The 20,394-nt window shown below is 50.7% G+C and overlaps 1 protein-coding gene across 6 annotated transcripts; it reads right to left on the bottom strand.

Annotated features, from left to right (window-relative positions):
• Positions 1-860: 860 nt before the first annotated feature.
• On the bottom strand, positions 861-16,997 carry LOC146345312 (zinc finger protein 783-like). 6 transcript variants are annotated; one of them, XM_084859658.1, is made up of 7 exons: positions 16,140-16,997; positions 13,540-13,892; positions 11,167-11,565; positions 9,134-9,260; positions 8,109-8,213; positions 7,553-7,666; positions 861-4,728 (listed from the first exon to the last, which is right to left on the bottom strand). In XM_084859658.1, exons 3-7 carry the CDS (start codon positions 11,533-11,535, stop codon positions 3,827-3,829), a joined length of 1,617 nt encoding a protein of 538 aa, XP_084715784.1. In that variant the 5' UTR covers positions 11,536-11,565; positions 13,540-13,892; positions 16,140-16,997; the 3' UTR covers positions 861-3,826. The 6 variants fall into 6 exon arrangements, with proteins under 6 accessions (XP_084715784.1, XP_084715783.1, XP_084715785.1 ...); XM_084859657.1 differs by having other exon boundaries at positions 16,144-16,997; XM_084859659.1 differs by having other exon boundaries at positions 16,791-16,997.
• Between the last annotated feature and the right edge of the window lie 3,397 nt (positions 16,998-20,394).

Here is a 20,394-nt window from a genome sequence, read left to right as displayed (position 1 = left end):
CTTTTGATATGGTAAGCAGCATATAAATTGGTTAAATAAACACACACACTCTCACATGTCTTTCAAACCTGGCAGACGTAAAGTCAGCCTCTGTTGTTGCAGGCTCATCGCAGCTGCAAAATCAAAGATCTCCTGGGCACCGCCACCACGGCTACCCGTGTAGCAGACAGCACCAAAGGGCCCATCAGACAACAGGATGAGGTGTCCTCTAGGAAATTAAGGGAGGCAGCTGTTGTACCTCCGGGAATGTGAATCCTTTGCAGTCATAGACGTAGGAGTAGAAATCTAGCAGGACTTTGCTATATGGAGGTATCTTATTTGGCCTGTCCCACAATTTAGTAAAAATGTGTTTAAAAACCAGGACAAGCGGGGTGGCAGCCCTGGGTCTGGGCACCTAAGGCATAAAAACTATGGACTGTGATCCTATGGAAAGATTGGTGACCTGGAGATCTCTTCATCAGATTGTTGCCCAGCCATTTCTGCGGTGCAGGAGTGTTTGTCTTAAGCAAGTAAAGCCTTTTAAAAGCTGATTTCTTAGGGTCCATGCCTAGTAGTGATGTACGAAAGTCACTTACCTGGTCCCGCAACTTGCTTCGCGGTGGGGGGGAGGCGCTTCGGTTCTCCCCCCGAAGTTCAGGCTGGGGGGGGGGAGGCGCCCCGCCTCGCCCGGCTGAAATTCAGGCCGGGGAGAAGCGCCCCGTCTCCCCGGCCGCGAAATAAAAAAATGAAAAAAAAAAACCACCCGTGATAGGCTACGTAACGATTAATGTGGCCTATCACGGCTAGATTTCCAAAGTCAGCCGTGACAGGCTACGTTAATCATTACGTAGCCTATCACAGGTGTTTTTTTTTTTCATTCACCTTGTAATGGCGGCGGCGGCAGCCAGTCGGAAGACTGGCCGCTGCCCCCGCCCCCGCCAAAGCACCACCGGGACCCGCCGCCGAGAGGGACATCCGAGGGAGGTAAGTCCCATCCTGGGGGGGGGGGGGATTTCACCAACAATTTCGGGGGATTCCCGAGATTCGTGGAGAAATTCACGGCCATCCCTAATGCCTAGTAAGCAATACAACGGGAGTATGGTTAGACAAGACTCCACCGGGGGGACCCCGGGGCTCCGCTGCCTGCCAAACAAGAGCAGCTAGCAAGGTGAGGTTTGTTCCCAAAGGTAGTGATAGGAATGATGCGGTTACATCCTCACTATATTGGGCTGAAGCAAAGCCCCCCCACACACACACACACACCTCAGCCTGTTCCAGTAGCTCCGTTCATTTTCCCTTGCAGTCCTATGGCCTGTGGGAAGCCAGAACAGTGCTGGTGCACCTCCCACATGAGGTGGCCATATTAATAGGCTGTTGCAAGCATCCTGCAGGACTCAAGAGTTCTTCAGGGCTGAGCATCTGACGCAGGGGGGCTGGGCAGCTGCAACTGGTGGCCTAAAGTTCTGCTTCAATCACTCCTGCGCTGTCCCCAGTGGACAACCGAAGCCCTAAGTCATCTCCCAACTATGGAGACTGATCTGTCCGGGGGAGAGGAAATGGCAAGCCCCACTGATTTATTCTAGGCCTCAAAAGGCCTACGTGGGGAAGCCAAACGGCGGCGATGGGAACCCACTGAAGTAAGCACCTCTTTCCTGTTTAGGCTTCCTTCAGGCCTGCTCTAAGTGGCAGACCCAGATAACCTGCTTCCAAACACTGCAGAGGCAGGAGCAAATCTGGCCTTAGGAAGGAAGGGAGAGATGCCTCCTAGCCCAGCCTCTCAGGCTAGTCTTCAGTTGAGGAAGGCCCTGTCTCCGACTTGATTGGGCCAGGTGGAAAGTACTGCAGTGTCTGGACCACGGGTTGGCACCAGGAAGAGAGAACCACATGGATTCTGTAACAGAAGCTGGCAGGAATACCATTATCTCTGCAGCACACTTGGGGAGAAAAGAGCTAGATAAGGTGAGGAAAAGAAACCGGAAGGGACAATAAAAACATTTAAGGTACTACAGTTTTCACAACTGCACAGGGATGGAAATTCAACGACTGTTAGGCTTGCACAACTTACGGCGCAAACCTGAATGCAAAGAGAAGCATTCCTCCCCCCTGCCCCCTGCAAGGGGAGATACGGTGAGCAGAGAGGAAGCAGGCCATCCCCCCAGCTGGCCTGCAGACTTAAGACTTTTCTTTATTCCATGTCCTACCCATCCATCAGGCCTTGCTCTGAGTGAACAGACAGCAGTAAAAAAACTTGACTGGGAGTCATGATCCAGCTCCCTCTCTTTCCATTTCCTGGGAGTCCCTTTCCATTGCAATAGCACCTTTGGAAGCTGCTTGTCTGATGGTTCATTCCCAGCACAGCTGCAGTGAGGGGGGGCCAACAACACAGTTCCTTGCCTCAAAAGGCTGCCTGGCCAGGATCACAATCTGTGTGATGAAAGCAGCATCATCCACAGTGCTTGGGGAACACTGAAAGGGCAGCCAGGCTACCTGGGTTCAAGACCAACCCACACTCTGCCACAGCCTTCGTCTGAGGCCTCCTCTTTATGCCCCAGGACCCTGGCATTCAGCCCACCTGGCTGGCATCCCTGCCAAGGCTTTAAAAGCCAGGAAACAGTCTTGCCCACACGGGACGCTCCCAGGACAAATTCCCCCATGTCCAATCGAGAGCTGCTTCGGTGAGGCTGTTTCATGAGCTACCGAGAGACGATGAGGCTTCAGAAGAGACACACTTGTATTGACAGATTTTGCAAAAGAAGGTGTTACAAAAAACACACGCAGCCACAGACCAAACACCTGACATCACACAGAGAAAAAGCTGGTTTGTTACAGTCACCTCAACTAACATTTAGCTCAACAACACTGAAATTCATATATAATTCAACCAATATTTACAAAGATGCGTTTTGTAAAAAAAAAAAAGAAGAGTAACAGCAACAACAAGACGACAAGGCGGGGGGGCAGTTCTCCGACACATTGGAGTGTGGGAGAACTGGGGCGCTATGGTACAGGCGGCAAGTCCTGCTGCAACTTCACACAGTGAAACAACACTACAAGAGCTCTGGGCATTGGATTATAACAACCAGAACCAACCGGATATGGAGTCTGGTTGAAGCTGCTCTCACTTGTACACATGACCTGGGAGTGTAATCAAACACAGTTTAAAAATTAAGAAACAAAAACGCACACCTTTACTAACAACAATTAACTGGAAAAAGGATGGTTTTGATTTCAGCTCCATGAAGGTGCTTCACAGGGCCAGAATTCCAACTAGGGGCCCTCTGGGCAGGATCCCGGGAGAGACGAATTTATACACTGCAGGCTTGCACGTCCACCTTCCCAACGCCGGACCCTTGCTGTGTGGTTCGTGTGTGCGTGCATGTGTTGTGTGAACATCCGCCTCAAGGTGGGCTCACACAGCAATAAGATGAAGCAGAAAAGTGAATGGGAGATTTGGGGGCCCTGTGTGTGCATGAGGAAGAAGCAGTGAATACTTGCTGAAGGGTGTCTCCCCTTCACACACACACACACACACACACACACACACACACACACCCGCCAGGTCGGTTCTCCATGGAATGGAACAGACACAGGCATGGACAGGCCAACAGAAATGCCACGAAGGCCCGCCCAAGTGCAATCAGCATTCTACCCAGCCAGAAGCAGGACTTAGCTTACGACTTGACCTCATGCGAGCCCCTCGCACAGCACAGGGGCAAGCAATGCTCTAACAGTCAGCAAAGAGGAGCCCCACCCCCAGGCCCCAGCATGCCCTGGGGCACCTGGGGGCACACCGGCCCGCTCTTCAGCATGCTGGGCACGGCCCACTTCAGCGCAAGCACAAGGGACGCTACGGCTGCTCTTGCTTCAAGCCCACCAGGCCGGCCGGCGTCGCAAGGGCAAGATGGTGTGCAGCTGGGTTGCGGGTGTGGATCTTCTGGTGGCAGTTCAGTGACTCCTTGTAGCGGAAGTTCTTCCCGCAGGTGGCGCACTGGTAGGGCGTCTCGCCCGTGTGGACGCGCCAGTGCTTGAGGAGGTGATCCCGCCGGATGAAGCTCTTGCCGCACTCCGTGCACTGGTAGGGCCTCTCACCCGTGTGGATCCGCTGGTGGCGGACAGCCTTGGAGAGGTCGCGGAAGTCTTTGCCGCAGTAGGTGCAGGTCAGCGGCCCGTCGCCTTTCCCCGTGTGGAGCTTCTGGTGGAGGACCAGGCTCACCTCCAGCTTAAAGCTCTCCTTGCACTGGGTACAGGTGTAGGGCCTCTCCACCATGTGGTTGCCCGGGCGCTTCCCAGCACCGGGTTTGAGCCCAGAGCTCCGCTGGGGCTCTGGCCGCTTTGGGGCTTTGGCCCGGGCTGGCGTCGGGGCTCTCTGGAGCGCAATGGGATGGGGCTTCGGCTTCAGGCCTCCCCCAGGGTCCATCGCAGGGTAGGTGCCCCCTCCACCATGGCTCTTTTGGTGGGTGGAGAAGAGCTGCTTGTCCAGGAAGCCTTCCCCACATTCACAGCAGATGTATGGGCCGGTGTGAGCTTCCACAGAGGAGGCCAGGGAGCCCTCTTTCCGTGTGTCAGCCACACAGCGGGCAGAGCGTCGCAGGCTGCCCCCTGGAGGCTTCCTTGGGGGGGCAACTGTGATGGGCTGGCTTTCGCAGAGCAGCTCCTCGCCTGGGCCCTGGAAAACCTCCGTCCATTTTCTGGGGAACATGCCAGGCAGCTCCAAGTTTTCAGGATCTTCCTCCAGGAGCTGGGGAGCATCTGGCAAAAAGACAGAAAAACAGGCATGTTGATGGCATGTGGGACAACAGAGGAGGAAGGCACCAAAAAGCCGCCCTGCTGTGGAAAGGGCCATCTACACAGTGCCCCCCCCACACACACACACACTGCTAATCCACACCGCATAGAAAGAGCAGATTCACTGCGGAGCAGACAGCTCCAAAGGACTCCAGCCAATATGCCAGAACACTCACTACAGACTTGGTCTCTCAGCTGGGGTCCCATCATTCTGAATTTGGGGAATGCCTTCCTGACCCTGAACAGGGCACTCAAGTCAGGTGACAGGCATGAGAAAAACCCACTGCCAGACAAGTTTTCCCAGAGGGAATACTCCTGGGGCACATCTGTGTGCCTCCCTCCATCACAAGTGCAGCTCAAGATCCTAGGCTCTCAGCTGACCTGGTCATATTCTGTGCCAGGAAGAGGTCCCACGAGCACACTGCATGGAGAACCAGCCTGGTGCAATGAGCATCTGAGAAGATCAGGGTGCAAATCCCCACACACTGGGTGACTCTGGGCCAGTCACTGGGCAGTATCCAATATTGCCCCTCCACTCCTGCTCGATCTGCCGCACAAGCAGGACCCACTGCCCATGCAGCAGAAAGCCAACGGTTCAAAAAGCCACCGCAAAAGCAAGCGGAAAGGCTTGTTTCTGGGTCAGGACAGGTCAGCAGAGCTTTCATCTACAAGCACTGCTGACCTGCCCCATTCCAGAAACAAGCATTTCCACTCATTTCGGGCTGCTTTTAGAACCTCTTGCTCTCCATTGTACTAGCGATGGGTCCGACTGGTACATGGGCAGGCTTTGATACTGCCCATTCTCTCTCAGTCTAACCTACCTCACAGGGCTGTTGTGAAAAATCCCATACCTACCCATGCCTGAGGACTCCCAGTCCCATTTCCCTCTGCCACCCTTGTAGATCTGAGTGCTAGTTCTTACCACACACAGACCCACACATTGCCAGGAGCCCAATTTTACATGCACAATCACAGAAGGAGATAAGAGAGAAAGGGAGCGGTCTCTGACCCGACACCTTTCCAGTCCTCCTATAATGGATGGCTTGGATCAGAGCTAGAGATGTAACGTTTCTGGAAATTTTGAGGCCATGGGAAAAAACCCCGTTTTCCGTTTTTAAAAAAAATTGAGAACTTGGAAAAATTGAAAAATAAGCAATAGTTATTTTTTAGCACCCTTTACAGTTCTAAAATCACCTTGTTGCTTTAAGACAGCCTTCCCCAACGTGGTACCCTCCAGATATTTTGGACTTCAGCTCCCATCAGCCTCAGGCAGCATGGCCAAAGATAAGGAATGCTGGGCACTGTAGTCCAAAACATCTGGAGGGCACCAGGTTTGGGAGGGCAGCATTAGGAACAAAAAACAGTCTTTTTGTTCCTGATGTTATTTTATGTATGACTTAGTTTGCTCATAAAATTATCATTATATTTTAAAAGTAAACTCAGTTAGTAAATTTGTAATCATTGTCTGAATAGACTAGAACTAAATTAAATGACTGCTACAGCATCAGAAACACAGGACTCTACAGATCAAAAACCAAGCTGTCAACAATGCACATTTCTTGCGAAGAATGCACAATGGTGACTCTACTCACGTATTGGGAAAGTGAGCATAAAAGTCTATCAGTAAAATATGCTTTAGATCAATAATTTTAATAACGAATGGAAGAACTATGTATGCTGGGAAACTTACAGACAGGATTAAAAAATATTTTTCCTCATGGTTTCCTTATTTCCAGACATTTCATATCTCTAGTCTTTCTATAGAAGTGTTTTTATTGCATAGTTTTTAGAAATCATTTGGGGAGGAGCAAAGGCTGGATAACAATATAGAAATACTTTGTCTTAAATTCTAAAAGAAAATATTTAATAATCAAAAGCTTTTCAGTTTTTCAGAAAAAACAAAGATGTTCCTCAGAACCTCAGAATGCTATTTTGGGCTGCATTAATAGAAGCATAGCTTCCAAATCCCGGGAAGTACTAGTTCCCCTCTACTCGGCACTGGTTAGGCCTCATCTGGAGTACTGTGTCCAGTTCTGGGCACCACACTTTAAGAAGGATGCAGACAAACTGGAGAGGGTTCAGAGGAGGGCAACAAAGATGATCAGGGGACTGGAAACAAAGCCCTATGAAGAGAGACTGAAAGAACTGGGCATGTTTAGCCTTGAGAAGAGAAGACTGAGGGGAGATATGATAGCACTCTTCAAGTACTTGAAAGGTTGTCACAGAGATGAAGGCCAGGATCTCTTCTCGATCATCCCAGAGTGCAGGACATGGAATAATGGGCTCAAGTTACAGGAAGCCACATTCCGGTTGAACATCAGGAAAAACGTCCTGACTGTTAGAGCAATACGACAATGGAACCAATTACCTAGGGAGGCGGTGGGCTCTCCCACACTGGAGGCATTCAAGACGAGGCTGGACAGCCATCTGTCAGGGATGCTCTGACTTGGATTCCTGCATTGAGCAAGAGGTTGGACTCGATGGCCTTGTAGGCCCCTTCCAACCCTACTATTCTATGATTCTATGACCCCCCCATTTTTTCCTGGGAGGGGGCTTCACATCTCTGATCAGAGCTAAGGGAAGCCCAGGAGCAACAGCAGTGTGATACATCCCCCACTCCCCCACTCAGAAACGCTCAGTGCTGTATTGCAAGTTGCCTCTCCATCTCATCCTCCAGCAGCATTCTCCTTTCCATCCCACTTCCACCCCTCTTCTGCAGGAGTATCCCCCATTTCCCCCAGTCTGATTATACAGATTTCCCGCCCCCCATCCCCTCCGCCCAATGTACCCATCGCGGAGTCTCCTGGGATTTCTCTCTCGTCCAGGTCCCCCATGCTTTTGACAAGGGACATCTCCTCCTGCTCCATCCAGGAACTATCGTTGAGGGCAGAAATTGGAGAGCCTGTTTAAAGGGGAGAAGAAGAAGGTACAACAACCTCTCACCACCACCACATTCCAGGCAGGTTTTCAAATGGGCATCCTAGCAGAGACGATTCAAGGAGAAGAAGTTATGCTGCCCTCCTCCCCTGCACTGACGCTTGGAGTCATCTGTCTCCTTCATCCACTCAAGGGCTGAGTGTGTTCAGCAGCTGCATACAAACTCAAGGAAAGCGTGGATATTTTGCTTTGGGTACAGAATGCCACATCCTGAGAACGTCTGCTTCCACTTGGGGGAAAAACAACAACACCTAGCAAGTTTCTAGTGCTTATGGCTGTGAAGAATCTCTCAGTCACGTGCTGTCACGTGCTCTCTCATTCTCTCTCTCTCTCTCTCTCTCTCTCACACACACACACACACACACACACCCCTAGCGGGCTTCATAGTTGCCAGCTCAGTTACTCACCCAGGGTGGACTCTTTAAGGAGTTCTCTTTCCTCATGATCTCCCGGATCTGCAATTTCTGCTTGCTCCATCCTAGAGAGCAGATCAGGTTTGGAAATAGCAGCATCTGCAGGTGGGAAGAGAACATATATTATCAGGGTTAAGATTCTCCTTTTGTCCAAAACCCAGGATGAAGGCTACTGGGTTTCCTCCTCGCCCTCACACAGCTCTTTCCTGGGGTCTCCAGGCAGGATCTTAGGGGGAGTGGGCATGTGCCACTTCCCTTTCCCTTGGGAATGACTCTGGGGGTGGCTTTAGCTCACATAAAGGGAACTAGACTGGTCAGCCTATCTGAGTTGGAAAAGAATTTTCTGCCAGGGAAATGTGGCCAATGACCACACAGGTTCTATGCCTTCCCCTGTTGCATGCAGCTTGGATTACTTGCACATGTTATTGGAAAATACTGGCTTTTTAAGCACGTGTTACAGTAGATATCCTCTCCTGGAGGAGGAGGCGATCAATGGCTACTAGTCCTGATGGCTATATGCGAACACCAGCATCAGACGCAGTATGCCTATGTACTCCAGTTGCTGGGGAACACGGGCAGGAAGGTGCTGTTGCACTTGTCTTCTGCTTGTGGGCTCCCAGAGGCATCTGGTTGGCCACTGTGTGAATGCTGGTCCAGAAGAACCTTTGGTCTGATCCAGCAGGGCTCTTCTGAGGTCCTGATAACAGCTCAGCGGAAGAGCATCTGGTCTGTATACACCCCTTCCCAGGGTCGATCCCTGGCGTCCCCATTTGGGATGGCAGAGACTCCTGCTGGAGACCTGCTGAAGAGCAGGACAGTACTGCACAAGAGAGATCAGTGGCCTGCCTTGGTAGACGACAGAGTCCTGGGTCCAACGCCCCGGTTCTGTGCTCAGAGCACCACACAGTCTGGATTATGTAGCTTCAGCAATGAAGCTCAGGCCACATAGCCAGCCCAGCTGCCGTTAGAGGCCAAGTGCAGAAGGAAGGCTCTGCTGTCCACGCCAGGCAGGCCCTTACCCACGGAGACCACGGCCTTGTAGTTGCACTTCATGATGTGCCGGTAGAGATCCTTCTGCCCTTCATCCAAACTCCTCCACTCCTGCTCAGAGAAGCTACAGGAGGCTTCGTCAAACAGCAATGGGACCTACAATCACAAAAAAAGTGAGAAGTCATACCCCCGCTCCTCTGCCTCGGTCCCAAACCCAAGCCTCTGGCTTTGGATCTGGTTACACTACCAATTTCGAACCCACTTTACAGTAGAGTCCACTCATCTATTTGCGACAGGGAATTGGCCCTGGTATCACTCCCACCTGGTTGCACTCCACAGCCATCCACATACAATAGAGCAGCCTTCCCTAACATGGCACCCTCCAGATGTATGGAACTGGAACTCCCAAAATTCCCAGGGAGCATGGCCAAAGGCCATCAGCCTTGACTACACAACTGAAGATGAGAATGAGCTGAAGGGTTGTCATCTCAGAATAAGCCAGCTGAACACCTCAGACTAAGGCAGCCAGATTATGCGCTGGTACGGGCCACTTGAACACATCTTGCCAGTATTAGGGGGAAAACTCACCTTCATTGGCTTCCAATTAGTGTCTGGGCACAATTCAAGGGTTTGACTTATAAAGCTTTTGACAGCTTGGCACCAAGGCATCTGAAGGATTGCCTGCTCCCAAATAAACTTGCCCACACTTTAAAATCTGGATCAGAGGAAGAACCTCAGGTACTGCCATCTTAAATCCAAGTCATCCACCTCTCTTGTCACTCTGATCACATGACACGCCCCCTGACATCTCCACACCAGCTTCCTCTCTGCTCCCAGATCTTGCACAGACTCCTCCTCTTTAAAATTCAAAGCCCTCCACAACTTTGCCAATCCCTTGTCTCCCTGCTCTCACATCCACATTCATCCCTGCCTGTGAATTTTGCAACACCTGCTCCCTCAAGCAACTCTGCTCTTTTTTCCTTACTGCCCCTTAGGACTTTTCAAAGGGTTTATACAATGCTTTATCATGTATTCTAATCTTTGTGAACTGCCCAGAGAGCTTTGGCTATTGGTCAGTATTAAAAAAATGTGTTGGGCTACAACTCCCAGCACCCCCAGCCAGCCCTTTATGAAATAATACCCATCCTTCCATCTGTCCTGCAAAAATCTCCCTCCCCTTTCTCTGTGTTCTCGCCCAAGTAGAACGTTAGATTGTAAGCCTCTCTGAGCAGGAGACCTGTCATCTATTCTGTAAAGAACCATCCGTTGTTGGCTATAAATGGAAGCAAACAAAAATAAAACACATGCGTTCTAGAGGCCAGGTGGATGATGACCAAAAGCACGGCCTTTCCAGTGGTGGCAGAACGCTTAGTCATAGAACGCTCTCTCCAGAGATTCCTAGCTGGTATCATAAGCTTTCTGGAGCAAGTTGAAGATAATTTTATTCTCCTGAGCTTTTAATGGATGTATTTATTCTTGATGTTTCATTTCATTGCTAATTTTACTGCCATTTTATACATACAACTGTGTTAACCCAGGAAGTGAAACTATAAGGCAGGGTCTGGGGGCAAATTTCCAACACTTGGAACCCAGTGGGGGCTGCCCAGCCCCACCACCACCACCCCGCTGCCAAAATCACTACTGCCAAATTTCGCCGGCAATTCAGTGGTGACAAAAAAGCATCTTTTTCACTTTAAAACACAGGGCATGGGGAGTGTACTCCCTTTTACACAAACTCCCAGAAGTCCTGCTGGTACACGCGCCGCTCCCTGGCACACTTTATTTTAAAGTGAAAAGGCAGCTTTTTTACTGCCAATGCCACTGAAATTCAGTAGCAATTCAGTGGCGGGGGGGGGATGCAAAAAAGGCTGAGTGGGCTGCATGCAGGACACATTCTGCCCCACCATGTTGTAAGAAAAACGCTATTAATGAGCCCCCCCTCGCCCCCGATCACAGAATCTCTACAACGCCTTTCACAACGCCATAGTTTGTGGATATGGCCATGCCTATTTGTGCTCACTACTTGGCCGAGCACTGCCGCTGTCTCCCAGCACACACTGACCTTGGGGGTTTCCCCCCTGGAGCCTGGGGGGAGCCGGAGGATCCAGAAGTTCCGGTTCTTCAGCAGGTTCTCCATGTTCTCCAGCCTCCTCTGGAGCTGCCCATACTCTTGGATCAGGGTCCCCAGAGCAGCCCACTTGCTCTCTAGCTGGTTCCCAAACTCAACCGCCGTCTTCTCGCAGCCATCCAGCTTCGTCTCAGCCATTCCCATCCTCCCTTCCAGGCTCATGAGCTGCGCGGCATAAGAATCCACCTTGCTCTCCACCGCTTGGATTTCTGCCACGACAGTCAGGGAGAGCTCCGCCGTCTCGGGGAGCATGTCCCCCATGGGCGTTTGCTCGGGGATGCCGAGGGGCTGAGCGGCTGCCATGGGCTGGGGCTCCACATCCCACTGAAGAGCCTGCAGGCGAGGAGAGAAGTGGGGAAGGAGTCACATTCCTGAATGGTCTGGGGATCAAGCAGCAGCGCCCTGCCGTCTCTGCCCTGACTTCTTAAGGACCATTATGAACACTGAGCTGAAGGTTAAAAGTGTGGGGCAGGGGAGGGAGAGTAGCCCTTTTCTGTGTCAAGAAAAGATATATCTGTATATTCTGCATACTTCCACTCCTGCTGGCCGAGGGGGAAGGACGTGCAGAGTGCTGAGCTCTCTTGAACACTGGAAAGCTTGCTTTGCCCACCTCTGACATCTAATCCTCATCAGGTTTCAACTGACCTCCAAATCCATAAGGACTAGAAGCGCAGGATAATGAAATCTGTGCCTAAGGCCAAATGCTGCACACATACGGCCCTAGCAACAGTTACCAGCCAATAGAGAACTGTAGCGCAGGCACAGATAAATGCAAAAGGATCTGACCAAGGGTCTATCTAGTCCAGCATTCTGTGCACACAGTGGCCAACCAGCTACTTGTAGGAAACCCACAAGCAGGACATGAGTGCCACAGCACCCTCCTGCCCATGGTCCCCAGCAACTGGTGTACACAGGCATACTGGCTCCAATGCTGGGGGTAAAATATAATGCTTACTTATTTGTTACTTATTACATTTCTATACCGCCCTATTGCTGAAGCTCCGTGGGCAGGCCACAAAACATAAGACCATAAAAACAACACTAATTAAACATAATGTTAAAAACTTAAAAAGTTTAAAACTCAATAAAACAAAAGTAAAGAACATGCTGGCTAGGGCAAGCTAGGAGCTGTCGTCTAACACATCAGGAGGGCATCAGGTTGGGGAAGGCTGCTCTGTGCCACCGCTCAACACTCCTGGGGGCTCTCCTGGGCCATCATAACACAGTCCTGTTTCTGAGAAGCAAATGTGTGATCGTATGGGAATTTCAATCATGGGGCACTACATGAAAGATGGAGCAGCTCCAGGTACAGTATTAGGTAGGTAAGCAGATTAGGCTGGGCCGGGGGGGGGGGGGGGGAATGTATGGCACTGCTGCAGAAGCTATAACTTATTGGGCAATATTCAACTGTGGTTCCTTTAAATCTCACCACAGTGTTGCATTCAGCAGGTCTGCTGACTGTTCAAGTCCTGGGCAGCTGAAAAAACTTATCATCTGGTGATGGGCAGCTGATTAGCTCATAGTATCCTGTTTTCAATGTCATGCAGAAGCTGTACTTTTTAGACCAGCCTTCCATAACACGTTGCCCTCCAGATGTTTTAGACTACAACTCCCATCACCCTTGACCACTGGCCATGCTGGCTGGGGCTGATGGGGTTTGTAGTCTAAAGCCTCTGGCAGGCGGCAGATCAAGGAAGGGTGTTTTAGGCCATGGGTGGCTAACCGAAGTCACAGGTGACAGGATTCTGTGGCCCTCCAGGTTGGCCTGGGGTTGTGGTTGGACAGTCAGGTGTTCATTCCTGCTTCCTCACTCAGTAAACAAGTGCAGGCTTGCCTAATTTGGGACCCCCCAATTCAAGAACAACCCATCAGCCATTGCACTCTGCACTAGGCTACATCGCAAGAAGCCATTTCTATCTTTTCTTTCCAGCAAGTGCCTGGTTCTGTGTACAGCTGCTTGGGTGCTGGCTGGTGCAGGCTGCAGGAGCACAGACCAATCTTGTGGCGCAGGATACGACCTTTTCTGTGCTGTCACTTAAACTGTAGCACTCCCTCCCTAAAGAAGACTGCCTTACCCCTTCCTCGTTGACCTTGAGGTGCAAGCCCAAGGGCTTTGGGATGGGCTGACAGTTTTGTATGACAACTGAATGCTGCTTCCGTTAAATCCATTGTTAGCTGGAATGTCACTGTTTTTATTAGTTTGGGCAGTTTTTATATTATGTGCTAATTTGTGCCTTGGAGATAACGGTTCAATAAAACAAATAAAATAAATAAGTTGCATTAAATTATCCAGAAATGTTATCTTACTTAAGGACATGATGAAGGCCTTTTTGGATCAAGCAGAGGACCCGCTTGGTCCCAGCATTCTTTGCAAAAATCCCAGGATCAAGCAAGCACGAGGTGGTCCACAGAAATGGCAAACAGTGAAGTGGCACCAACAGCAGCAAAGATGCAAGAGAGACGGCCACTGGGCACTTTATTACCCAAGCAACTCCTGACGTGTCTTGGAAAACGGACTTTTTGGCGCTTTATTAATTTTTAGGTTTACAACAGTTATACATGGACATGAGTAACACTTCTGGGTTTTTCTCTTGGGGCTTTGTTAACATTCTGATTTTTTTAATGCCATAGTCTGTATCTGTAGGGATACAATGTAGATCCTGCAGATAAAGGAAGCCAAAATGTGTTAGGAACTACTTTCAAAAATTGCTCCTTATCAACCCCCTTTCTGTCATCTTTCCATCAGAAATGGGCCAGTGGTCCATGAACTATATTTTGCCCACCCCTAACGGATTCCTCACATAGCCAAGATGGCCAAAGCTTCAGTCTGGACAAAGAGAAAGAACTCTGTCATTATCTTTCTCCTCAGGCATCTGGCAACCACATCTGTGGCATGTTTGAAGTGAGAGCACAGGAAATGCTACCACCAGTTTCAGAGGCAGTATGCCTACATACACCAGTTGCTAGGGAACTTGGGCAGGAGGGTGCTGTTGCACTCCTGTTCTGCTTGCAGGTTTCCACTGGGCAGCTGGTTCGCCACTGTGTCAACAGAATGCTGAACTAGATGAACCCTTGGGCTGATCCAGCATGACTCTTCTTATTTTCTTATGAAAGCTTTTTAGCACTCAGGACCATATCAGAAATAGATCTGGATTTAGGGGCCACAACAAAGATGCTAAGAGGAAAGCATTTCGAATAGAATGAAAATCATATCTGCATAGAATGAAAACGAATCGGATCAAAACAAAATTAAGAATCCCAACTGCCTGGTTGCTTAAGGCCACCCCCCCCTCAGTGGCCAGTGCAAACAGAAGGAATGCTCTACGCATCTATCCCAAAGGAGGCTCAAGCTCAGAGAGCCAACCAATTGTCAAAGGATATCACACACGCATTCTACAACATTCCTACGTGGAAACTGATCCACTCAAGAGGGACAACCTTGCCAGTGCTTGAAAAGTGCTAATACCATTAAAGAGCATAGGAGTTCTGATAGATGCAGGAAATTAACATACCTGGGCTGCATTTTATTTGCTTCCTTGTTTCTAACATTTCAGATTTGTGCCATGACATTTTCAAAATGTCTCTTAGCAACCACAGGTCTAGAATTTTTTTTTAAAAAAAAAACAGGAAAGCTAAGACTCTCAATTTTTAACTGCCACATTTGGTTCTATAATGTGGGCTGCCTACTCATTACTCATAAAGAATAGGTTTTATAATGGAAAAGTAAGGCTGTGTATTTGGCTGTTAAAAGACTAACAAGAGGAAGGCCTTGGAGCAAGGCATCTAGACTGCGTCAGCAGAAGTATAATTTCCTCATCTAAGATCAAGTTCCACCACTTTGCCAAATATTTGAATATATCAAGCTTTTATCGAGTCAGCCCATTAGTCCATCTAGGTCAGTGTTACTTGACTGGCAGGTGCTCTCTAGCCCTGCTACTCAAGGTCCTTCCTACCTGGAGATTGGGGGGGTGGGGGTGAACCTGGGATCTTCTGCATATCAAGCAAGTGCTCTACACTACTAAGCTACCACTCCTTTCCCATTTCTGTTTCCACTGGCACAATTCAAGATAGATTACTGAGAAACCAGGAAAGAATTCTGAGGATGATGAAGGCAAATCAGAGGAGGAAAATAAACCTGGTCATGTACAGACTAGAGAGAAGGTTCTGCAAACTTTTAGGTAAACCCTATCCACCAAGGAGGATGGGACAAGATGCAATAGGTCTAAAAGCAACTTTCTCTGACCTGGTGCCCTCCAGATGTGTTGGACTACAACTCCCAGCATCTCCCAGCCAGCATGGCTGTCTGGGAAATGCTGGGAGTTGTAGTCCAACACATTGGAGGGCATCAGGTTGGGGAGGGCTGGTTTATTTATTGAAAGTATTTTATCCTGCTCCTCAGCCAAAAAAAGGCCCCCAGAACAGCTTACAATCAATCAGCAAAACAACCAGCAGCCTTACAATCTAAAATGACATGACACACCAGGAAGCAAGGGTGGGGAGGGAAGAGGAAAAACGTAAGTACACTTCCAAGCAGGGCTGGTGGAACAGCCCTGCATCCCCTCTCATCTTCTGTTTAAAGTAACAGACAGGAAGATTTTGGTTAAACCTTTAGAAAAATCTAACTCCAAGAGCAATCTAGCAATGGAATAGAATGCCTAAGCAGGTTGCAACACCCCACACCCTTGAAGATTACAAGAAAACACTTGGTGGGCTTCTGTCAGGGATACTTTAGACAAAAATCCCTGGGATGTGGAAGACGAAGCTGCCTTTAAGGAATTTGGAACCATTTCCAAGGCAAGAGCGTTCAAAAGAGGCGTTTCGTGCTGCCTCTTGCTTTGGGCAAGAGGCAGCACTAAATGCCCTGGGCAGCCTTCCCTTGCTAAGGTTTGGCAGGGCAAGTATCACACCTACTCATCAGGAGTCCAGCGCAAAGATTTCGGGCCCCGAGGCAAGTCTGAAGGCGCGTGATGCAGCAGCCTCGCAGAGGCAGCCGAGGCGGGCGCGGGCAGGGCCCGGCGGGGAGATCGCGCGGGCGCCGTTCATGCCGCCGCGAGTCGCGCGGAAGCAACGCAGGCAGCGAACGCGCCACGCGCGAAGCGTTCGCCCCGGGGCCGGCCTGCGGCTTGGCGGAGCCCCTCGGCCCTGCGGGAACATCAGCGCTGCGGGGGCGGCGGAGAGGAGGCAGCGCTGCGCTGGCGGGCAGCAGGCGCGGAGGCAGCGCCCTGCGCCCGCACTGACGGGCCGCGGCGCCTCACCGCGCGGCAGCCGCCTCCGCTCCGCGACGGCGCCTGTGGCGGCGGCTCCCGCCAGCGCGGCGCAGCGCAGCGCAGCGCGACGCGACGCAAGCGGGCCGCGGGCGGGGGAGCCGTCCGGCCCCAGTCCGAGGGGCGCGTCGGCCCGCCCGAAGCGGGGCCTGATCCGCGGCGGCCGAGGCGCCCGCCCGCCTCCGCAGCAGCAGGGGAGACGAGGCAGCGCGCCGCTGCCGCCGCGGCCCCCTCCCCGCCTCGCCCGCCTCGCCTCCATCTTGGGCGCCCCGTCCCCGAGCCCCGGCGCCCCACCTGGGCGGGGCTCCACTCGGCCATGGCCCGCGTCGCTCTGGGCGTCTCCCGCGGCGGGAACTCCGGGGCGGCGGGCGGGCGGCGGCGCGCGGCGGAGGCCGGGGACAGACGGGCAGCCGGGCAGCCGCGCCGGGCCAGTTCCAGGAAGCCGCTGTCGCTGTCGCAGCCGCAGCGGGGCGAGGAGCGTCGCGCCCTCCCTGCAGCGCCACCTGCCGGCCGGAGGCCGCAGCCGCAGCGGCCTCGCGAAGAGCGGAGACCCCTCGGCGCTGGAGGCGGGCGGGGCGGGGCGGGGCGGGGCGGGGGCTGGCTCGGGTAGGGTTGGGCGGTGGACTGCAGCCTGCGTGATCCCTGGCCATGCCGGCTGGGACCGATGGGGCTGGAGGCTCCCCACCCTCTATTACACAGCTTTCCCCAACCTGGTGCCCTCCAGAGGTGATGGACTACACCTCCCATACTTCTCCAGCCAGCTATGTGTTGGACTACACCAGCCATAATCCCCCAGCCAGCTATGTGTTGGATTGTTGTTGTTCAGTCGTGTCCGACTCTTCGTGACCCCATGGACCATCGCACGCCCGGCCTTCCTGTCCTCCGCTCTCTCCCGCAGCGTGCTCAAGTTCATATTCATTGCATCCGTGATGCTATCTAGCCATCTCATCCTCTGCCGTCCCCTTCTCCTTTTGCCTTCAGTCTTTCCCAGCATCAGGGTCTTTTCCAGAGAGTTTTCTCTTCGCATTAGGCGGCCAAAATATTTGAGCTTCAGCTTCAGGATCTGTCCTTCCAATGAGCACTCAGGGTTGATTTCCTTTAGGATGGACTGATTGGACCTCCTTGCAGTCCAGGGGACTCGTAAGAGTCTTCTCCAGCACCACAGTTCGAAAGCATCAATTCTTCGGCGCTCAGCCTTCCTTATAGTCCAGCTCTCACAGCCATACGTTGCTACTGGGAAAACCATAGCTTTGATTAGACGGACCTTTGTCGGCAAGGTGATGTCTCTGCTTCTTACTAAGCTGTCTAGGTTGGCCATAGCTTTCCTCCCAAGGAGCAAGCGTCTTTTAATTTCATGGCTACAGTCACCGTCTGCGGTGATCTTGGAGCCCAAGAAAGTAAAATCTGTCACTGCTTCCATTTCTTCCCCTTCCATATGCCAGGAAGTGATGGGGCCAGATGCTATGATCTTCGTTTTTTTAATGTTGAGTTTCAAGCCAGCTTTTGCACTCTCCACTTTCACCCTCAACAAGAGGCTCTTGAGATCCTCTTCGCTTTCTGCCATTAGGGTGGTATCATCTGCTTATCTGAGGTTGTTGATCATTCTCCCAGCAATCTTAATTCCGACCTGTGATTCATCCAACCCGGCGTTTCTCATGATGTACTCTGCATATAAGTTAAATAAGCAGCCTTGTCGTACCCCTTTCCCAATTTTGAACCAATCGGTTGTTTCATGTCTGGTTCTTACTGTTGCTTCTTGACCCTCGTACAGGTTTCTCAGGAGACAGGTAAGGTGGTCTGCTACTCCCATCCCTTTCAGAATTTGCCACAGTTTGTTGTGATCCACACAATCAAAGGCTTTAGCGTAGTCAGTGAAGCAGAAAGAGACGTTTTTCTGGAATTCTCTTGCTTTCTCCATGATGCAGCGAATGTTGGCGATTTGATCTCTAGTTCCTCTGCCTCTTCTAAACCCAGCTTGTACTTCTGGTAGTTCTCAGTTCGCATACTGCTGAAGCCTAGCTTGTAGGATTTTGAGCATAACCTTGCTGGCATGTGTTGGACTACAACTCCCATAAATGCCCCAGCCAGCTATGTGTTGGACTTTTATGTATTTTATTACATTGCTGGAGCACCCATTAGCCAAAGGGCTCTGGGTGGTTTACAAAGACAAAACTTAAAACCATAAAACGCAATAACGCAGTAAAACCTAATATAAAACCATAAATTTGAAACAGAATAAAAGCAAAGTAATAATCAAGATAAAAAGCCAGCAGCAGTGCAAAGGTCTAAAAACACAATAACACCATTTTTAAAACTGAAGAGATAAAAAAGCCTGGGAAAATAAACTCTTCACCTGGCGCCAAAAAGACAACAATGTAGGAACCAGGCAAGGCTTTCCAGGAAGATCATTCTACAGCCAGGGTGCCACCACTGAAAAGGGCCCCTACAACTCCCATACACCCCCAGCCAGCGATGCCTTGCACAAGGGCCCTCAGAGGCCTGGAGCTGGCACTGTCCATTTTCATGCTGATTTGGGGAGGGGGAACAAGGATTCACATGAGAATCCTTGATTTTTGGACTCAATCACCCAAGCAGAGCAAATATAAAATAACTATAACATAGGGATTTGCATTCTTGCAATGCTGATGGTCAACCATGGGCCACCCTGGTTGGGTCCCACTCTTGTCAAAGACTGTATGGGTGGCTACAGAATTACTGGGCCCTAACGATGTTTCAGCTTACAGTGCCTTCCTTTGGCTAAATACAGAGTTCAGCAAAAACAAGAGTCTTGCAGCACCCTAAAGCTATTGTTGCATAACCTTTCATTGACTAGAGCCCACTTTGTCAGCAGTTTAGTTTCCAGAGACCACAGGTTACCCATGAATAATGGGGGGGGGGGGGACAAAGAAGCAGGAACACATTGTGACGTAAACAAGCAATTGGTGTGGAATATTTGCTTGGGGGAAGGTGTCAGCATTCTGCAGTTTCAAAGAAATTACAGGGAACCAGAACTTTCACACATACATGGGTTTTAAGGAAAAATGCCTAACTAGAAGTATAATTTGGCAGGATGGAGTACGTTTCCTTCATTGCATGTTTTCAAGAGGGGGTTGGATGAGAAGCTTTCTGGAATGGATCAAATAGAGGCCATGTTTAGGTTGGAACTAGGCCAGCCTCCCACTGTTGGCCAGGGACAATGGGACGACGACGATGATGATGATGGTGATTTGTTTGCATTTCTATACTGCTCCATAGCTGAAGCTTTCTGGGTGGCTTACAAAGATTAAAATACATTAAAATACAATACAAAGTTTGAAAACCATTTACATAAAACACACAAAAACTATACACGGAGACAACATAAGCAGTCAACACTAACCATAAAACAGATCCAGGCCCTCATCATATGCTGCCAAATACCTGAGAAAAGAGAGGGCACCAGGTTGGAGAAGGCTGAACTAGGCTGTTCTCTTTGCAACCCTGTGTTCCAAAGCAAAAGTTAGCTGAGGAGATAGGGATGCAGGGGTGGGGTGGGGTGGGGTGGGGTGGGGCGGGCACTTGTGAGGGTGGCTTGGAAGGAGGGATGCTTAGCTTCTCCCATGCCGACAGTCCTCCCCTGCAAATGTCGTTGAGCCACAAGAGTCCTTGTAGGCATCCATCTAGTCCAACTCTCTTCTCCATGCAGGAAATGTCCCTTCAGGTGCTTTTCCTCCCAGCCAGCCTTACCGATGCCTTCAGAACCCAGATGTGGGGAAAACAATTAAAGGGGTCAGTGGTGGCGTAAGGGCAGGACTTTGGGGGCCCTGAAGGAATAGGCCCCGCAAACATAACAGGACTGATGTATCCCATTTTGAAGTGACTGAAGTAATGCACATATCACTTAAAGAGATTGATGGGG

This window comes from Heloderma suspectum, chromosome 5 (assembly GCF_057233095.1).
Source record: "Heloderma suspectum isolate Gila_16-S chromosome 5, 16-S_ref, whole genome shotgun sequence".
NCBI lineage: Eukaryota > Metazoa > Chordata > Lepidosauria > Squamata > Helodermatidae > Heloderma > Heloderma suspectum.
This window is presented reverse-complemented; position numbering and strand designations above follow the sequence as displayed.